The following is a 7,300-nucleotide window of genomic DNA, read 5'->3' on the forward strand; positions in this document are numbered from 1 at the left end:
ACCTAGTTTTTCTTTTAAAAAGTCCAATTGACTATTGATGTCAATAGACACTCAGATACAGGCTTTGCAAAGAACATCTCATACCCGAGCCCCGTTCAATATGTGACTGGGCAGATTTTCAACGAAAAATTCTGTCGACTCTCGGGTGATTTTGAAGTTTCGGGCGATCTACAAATTTGGCCGACGCTCGGAATTAGAATTATGACGCCGGCTTAACATCGGAGATGTGCCACGAATGAATTAATAAAGACAGTTGTAGTGCTAAATATCGATAGCTGGTCATGAAATAATTCTAAATCTAATTTTTGGGGGGCCATATGGAAATGCTTCTTGATAGGTAAAAGACACCAATTATCAACATTGATCTTTGTTTTGTTTTTCAATCAAGACCAATTTGCCATAAAAACTGGGGTGGACCATTATTGTCTTGCCTTTCTGTATGGAGCTATGCATGTTGCTTCTTTAAAGTGATAGAAAAGAATAACGACGTCCATCGTTGATGTTGACCTATACGAATATAGAAATGATATACAGAACCAGGCAGACGGATTAAAACAAAACAGGTGCACGAAAAACAGCAATATAGATTTTTTTTAAAGTTTAAGATATAATGATTGTTTCATATATAGTTATGGCAAAGTACTCGTCCAGTGTTGCAGATTGTTTTGAAACGCTATAGTTTATTTCATAAGATTATGTTGAAATTCCAAAAGAAATATCCTCACTGTAGGAGAACTGGAACCCTTGAGCTGTGTCACTTTCATCAGATGTAAAAATCAGGAACATCACGTTAGATGTACTCGTGATCGGGCTGACTGACTCTGAACCTGTCAAACTGGAAATACAGAAGTAAGTAGCATGTACGAAGTTGAGAAATACATTATCGACGTTCTTTTGTGTATCCTTCATTGATTCTAATCGATATGCAGCAATGACTTTTAGGCGAATATCAGAAATCCCTTATTGTGAGTTTAAATTTGTTAAAAGGCCTTACCTCTCGAACTGAGGAGAATGAATATTAGCTCCATCGTATATCTTCAAAAAGTCAAAGCCGTCTTCAACGTCAAAACTGTCAAATGTGAGACGAATCACGCTTCCTGTTGTGGTAGTGATCAGCCATTCGCAGATCTCATTGTTGCCGTAGTTACTTGGGTAGTTTGGTGACGTCACAGGGCCTCCGGTGGAAGAAATTAGGTTACCTCCACATGCCATGGTGCTGGCTGGTGCAGCAAAAAAAATAACACGTGTGATTAAGTTCACAATGCTGAGTCAAACCATTACACATCTCACTCGGGTAATTTTGTTAGACATATAGCAATTGTGTTAACTTTTTTTTTGATTGAGACCAGTTTAACCATGTGCGATGTGCTTTTTTCTGGGATGAGGTTGCAACTTTCGTTAAGAACAGGGCCTCGAATTTAAAATACTCTTTAGTTTATTAAGATGGGGTAAGTGTAAGTTCGCGAGTAATGGGAAATAATGCAATCCAGGTAAAGTAATGATGGTGCTATTGTCTTCATTTTTTGTTATTGTATAATATTATCGTTTATGTGAAATTATCTATTGACACAAGAACTTGTCAAAATATTCTCCATAGATCATTGAAACAGGATATGTACAATAATTACCAAAAGATCCATCAGAAAGATATTTATGAGCAAAACAAAACCCCATACGACCACATTCGTCGCAAAAAGGTATCGGTTCGATGAGGGTTTAATAGAGTTACTAAATCAGGAAAGAAAGGAGCCACTTGAAGGGGCCATCATATTGTTTCCTCCGAAGTTGTGTTTGAAAATCAATAAAGATAGCATTCAGATTACCAAGAAAGAAGAGAGCTTTATTTTAAAGTTATCTATCTAAAAGCCAATATGTATAGTACGTCCTTGGATCTCGTCACGACGACTATGTCGCTTTTGAAAGTTACAATGACGGGGCTCGCAATTAACTCGTATAATTGCGGGAGTGTACAGTGGGCTTTCGAAGATATTGCCGCAGATTTTCCAACCGAAGGGAGAAATGCTATAGACATTGGTTGTAAAGTGTAAATCATTCGCCGTGATGGCATGCGAGCCTGTCGGTCTCCTTGGCTGATCACATTATGAAATATCCATACGTCTCTTTCAATTTCTCACCTAACTTTAAGAAATTAAAATAAAATGGAAAATAAACACAAACAGCCCCTGGTCGGGGTTTCAAGCTGAATTTTCCTATTGATTGGTGGAACAAACTTATCATCCCTAACACTATTGCATGGTATTATTATAAAAAGGACGTTGCAGGAGCGCTGAAACTGGTTCTTTTACAGGAATATTACCTGAACTGTAAAATAAGAGACTTATTTCTTACGTCATTTTTGGTGACGAATTAGGAACCTACTTAGAACCAAAGTGTCGGTTGAACAAAATAACGATTGGTATATTTACAGAAGATGGGGCCTCCACACAACCTAGTTTGTCTTCACAAAGTCCAATGGACTATTGATGTCAATGTTTATAGACACTCAGATACAGGCTTTGCAAAGAACATTCCATACCTGTGACGATTAGCAGGCAACAGATGATTCCGGCGGCGACAAAACCGAGCCTCGTCACCCAGGAGTTGCACCTGGCCGGGCCCATGGTTTGCCGGCTTCGCTCGCTACGAAAGCCAAGGCGTACAGTACGTACCGTTTATATTGTTTGTAATCCACTCATTTTAAGTTACCTTGACGATACTCGCCATCAACTCCGCAAATTGCAAGAGTTTACAATAGGCTTTCAACGGTATTGTCGAAGATTTTCCCACCGAGTAGAGAAATACTGTAGACATTGTTGTTAATTGGTCATCATTCTTAATGCTGATAGCATGTGGGCCGGCCGGTGACGTCGGGCGATTAAAACCAATCATGAAATATTCATACGTTTCTTTCAATGTTTTTATCATCAATGTGATTGCTCTTTTCACTAAGCGGTTTGACATGAAACGCAAACATTCTCCGCTTCAAGTACTGTCAGAACTAAAAGATATGCAACAAATAGCAAAAAAAAAAAAACGGTTGATCCTCCGACCGCGGGTCGTATCGCCCCAAGGTCGGAGGTCGAGGCGACCTGCGTGGCTACTGAGGGTGATGCGGAATACACCGCGTTATATTTTACTCACATTTAACACACATTTCAATGCGAATTGCGCCAGAAGTTGAGACATCTTTGGGTCATCGAAAAACAAAATATTGTAACAACTTCGATTTAAACCTCCGAATCCGGCATTCGAATTTTCGACCGCGGCTCAACTGGTGCAATCGAAAGTCATTCTAGATATTGTTCGGAAGCCTGTGTAATAATTAAGGGTTAATGACCCGCCTCTTCCTCGGAGTATATGGTGTCATAGCGCCTGGCCATGTGCTATAACCACCGAAAAAAACCACCTCGTTCGCTTCGCTCACTCGAGGGTTTTATTCGGTGGTTATAGCACATGACCAGGCGTTATGACACCATATACACCGAAAAAGAGGCGGGTCATTAACGTTATTATCATATAGCTTATCCAAACTGACGCATATAAGAGTAGACAATTTCTGTTTGACACATAGATCCCTTATACTATTAAGAATGCATTTCAGAATTCACATTTGTCCTTTTTTTAACTCTCAAACCACCGTATGGGGTAAAAACCGACCCCAGGCGTAGATCAACATGTGCCATTATTACATTTCGAGTCGAAAACAAAATTCGTTCTATGAGTTTGTTTGTATATATGTCTTATAACTTCTCACAAGTTTCTACTGAGATTGGCTCATTGGTGATTAAGTTATCCTAGAAAATTTACGCATGGTCCAGAGGGGTCAAAACTGACCCCAGCAAGATCTGCACTCATATTCCCTATTGTTTGATACTTGTCATCTAGTAACATGTATGATTAGTGTTATTATGATCATAGTTACAAAATATAATTTTGTAGAAACGTGGTAAAACAATTTTTAAAAAAATGAACGTAAATATTAATGACGTTGCGACGTATTATGACGTCATTTATGTGATTTTATTGACGAAAACCAACAAATTGGGTATTTCCATATAATTCACGGTACACGATACAGGTACACGATAAAACTTAAATAGAACTTATGTATGATAAATCATAATATATCCAAAGACGTTAATTGGAGATGGCAACAGGAACGACGTCAAAATGATGTCATAAAAATCCTATTCATAATGATAATAGTTACACTAGCGAAGTCCGCCATCTTGGTTCCGCCATCTTGAATTATTCTAAATGCATTTTTTCATCATATAACCTAATAACACAATAAAAATGGACCAAGACGTTTATATTAAGATTGTTCTGTTTGAATAAACATGGTAATAATGAAATTTGAGGTTGAAATAGCCTGGTATAGCTAATCTAATTATATTGTCTGCCATCTTAGATTTTGACCGGTGACGTAATCAAATATGCATAAATTATGAATATTAAATCATAAAGGGGATAATGAATTGAATTGGTTGGTATTGATGTAAGAAAATAAGTGCAGTTTAAAAAGACAGCCCTAGAATTACATTGTAAAATCCAAAATTAGCGACTTTTTCCAAATATGGCTCTAAGAAACCGGTTGCCATAGCAACATGAAAACAATAATTAGATATTTCATTTAAAATAAAATTGTTGCCAACGCAATTTTAGCAAAGGTGACAAAGTTTGGTCGTTCTAGCGTAAGATGTTCAGATGCTATATGATATCAAGTGTTGGCGCAGGCTTTAAAAGAGCCCGCTTGTCTGAATAGCGTTAGTTGCAAAAGACGATGTTCCCTATTTTTGCATAAATTATGATAATGAGCAGAAATTATTCACACCTAATCATGTCAAAGTGTCCCTTATAGATTACTTAAACAATACATATATACAAACCACAAAAATAGTCACCAATAAAGCTATATTTGTAGAAACCTTTTAGGTCAGTTTTGACCTCATACGGTAAGATTAGTCGTAAAAAAGCTACGGTGGTTTGAGGGTTAACAGAAGATGATGAAGAATATGTACAACTGTTGCCTGATTTATTTATTTCAACCACACAGGATAGGAGGGTCGGTTTCAGGTCAGTCAGAAAATGTTATCATTGAAGAATCTCCCTGCAACATGACCTCAGGTAACCTGAATAGAACACAGGTTCTTTGGCCAGCAGGAAATGGAACGGGCGGAACCTTAGATAGAACGTGGTTTCTTTGGCCAACAGCAAATGGAACAGGCTGAACATTTTTGGGAATTTTAAATTTGTTTTCACTTTTTCATGTATTCTAAGGAAATTTTTAGGAATTCTAAGACAATAAAGATTTTTTTAAAGAAGGTTAATAAAAAGATACATCAAATAGATACCCCCTCTACAAAATGCAACGGTTACAAAGATTTTAAACAAGGTTAAGAAAAAGATTCATCAAAAAGATACCCCCTCTACAAAATGGAACGGTTGTGTTCTGACATTACGTTAATAAGTGGTGTTTTATGGCGTGATAACAGACCACTTATTGTGGGCAATGGCGGCTTCTGATTGGTCGACGCCATCTACCTATGTGATAATTAAGGGTTAATGACCCGCCCCAAGGTGTATATTGTGTCATAACGCCTGGCCATGTGCTATAACCACCGAATATAACCACCGAGTGAGCGAAGCGAACGAGGTGGTTTTATGAGGTGGTTATAGCACATGACCAGGCGTTATGACACCATATACACCGAGGAAAAGGCGGGTCATTAACGTTATTATCATATAGCTTATCCAAACTGACGCATATAAGAGTAGAAAATTTCTGTTTGACGCATAGATCCCTTATACTATTAAGGATGCATGTCAGAATTCACATTTGTCCTTTTTTAACAGAAGATGATGAAGAATATGTACAACTGTTGCCTGATTTATCTATTTCAACCACACAGGATAGGAGGGTCAGTTTCAGGTCAGTCAGAAAATGTTATCATTGAAGAATCTCCCTGCAACATGACCTCAGGTAACCTGGATAGAACACAGGTTCTTTGGCCAGTAGGAAATGGAACGCGCGGAACCTTAGATAGAACGTGGTTTCTTTGGCCAACAGCAAATGGAACACGCGGAACATTTTTGGGAATTTTAAGACAATAAAGATTTTTTAAACAAGGTTAAGAAAAAGATTCATCAAATAGATACCCCCTCTACAAAATGCAACGGTTATAAAGATTTTCTAAACAAGGTTAGGAAAAAGATTATCAAAAAGATACCCCCTCTACAAAATGGAACGGTTGTGTTCTGACATGACGTCATAAGTGGTGTGTTATGGCGTGATAACAGACCACTTATTGTGGGCAATGGAGGCTTCTGATTGGTCGACGCCATCTACCTATCTGATAATGAAAGTTATTGCCCGGTCAGGAACACCCGTATTAAACGTCTTCACGATCAGCTATTACAAAATTATAATTATATATACAATGCAAAGTTTACATGGACAAACCAGCCGGCGAAAACTTATTAAGATAACCCTCGGAATAGCAAGACAGAAAGGAAGAACTTCATTTTGATGTTATTTATCTAGAATCCATGTGTGCACTTCGCCCCTGGGTCCCGTCAGAAACGGTTAAGTCCCTTTTTATAGTTACAACGACCAGGCTTCCAAACAGTTCCGCAAATTGCAGGAGTGTACAATGGGCATTGAAAAATATAGGGGCAATCTTTCCACGAGAATGGAGAAATACTATAGACACTCGTTGCCAATTGCCTACCATTAGCCGTGATGGCATGAGAGCGTGCCGGTATCCATGGGTGATTGAGATCACATCATGAAATATTCATACGTTTCTTTCAATTTTTCTATCATTAGGTTGATGGTTTGCATGAGCAGCAAATATTTTCCGCTTCAGCTACTGTCAGAAAAAATGATATTCAGCGAGGAGCAAAAAAGAAAATGATGATCTGCTGAAATGATACAACTGTAGACCCTCGTTTTTTTACTGCATACTTTGATATATGAAATTAAGGGCAAGATTTTTAAAATGTCAGAAGCATGACATCGACATTCAGTGTATCGTGTTACATTTGGTGAGTTAACTCTTGTTCGAACCGAAATATATGTCCTTTATTATTCGATAGAGCTTGAAGAATTTTCAGCAAAGATTTGCATCGTCATCTGTTTCTCTCACTTCGCTTAAGGTCTCACTTCTGTATTACTCCGAGTGATTACTAAAAGAGTCCGTTGCCCAAAAAATGAACGGCTGCATGTCCGTGTGTCTTTATCGGTGTAAAAATCCCGTTTAGCTATCCCAGCCGATATCAAGCGTCAAACTGATGAAAG

General features: G+C 38.0%; 1 protein-coding gene across 1 annotated transcript; it reads right to left on the reverse strand.

The window, feature by feature from the left end:
- Positions 1 to 693: 693 nt before the first annotated feature.
- On the reverse strand, positions 694 to 1,212 carry LOC136425826 (CUB domain-containing protein 2-like). The gene is made up of 2 exons (XM_066414765.1): positions 995 to 1,212; positions 694 to 835 (listed from the first exon to the last, which is right to left on the reverse strand). Exons 1-2 carry the CDS (start codon positions 1,210 to 1,212, stop codon positions 694 to 696), a joined length of 360 nt encoding a protein of 119 aa, XP_066270862.1.
- Positions 1,213 to 7,300: the final 6,088 nt, after the last annotated feature.

This window comes from Branchiostoma lanceolatum, chromosome 19 (assembly GCF_035083965.1).
Source record: "Branchiostoma lanceolatum isolate klBraLanc5 chromosome 19, klBraLanc5.hap2, whole genome shotgun sequence".
Lineage (NCBI taxonomy): Eukaryota > Metazoa > Chordata > Leptocardii > Amphioxiformes > Branchiostomatidae > Branchiostoma > Branchiostoma lanceolatum.

Coding starts and splice junctions, on each gene's coding strand:
- LOC136425826 (XM_066414765.1), bottom strand. CDS start 1,212: ATGGCATGTGGAGGTAACCTAATTTCTTCCACCGGAGGCCCTGTGACG. Junction 836..994: donor CATTCTCCTCAGTTCGAGAG/GTAAGGCCTTTT, acceptor CTGTATTTCCAG/TTTGACAGGTTCAGAGTCAG.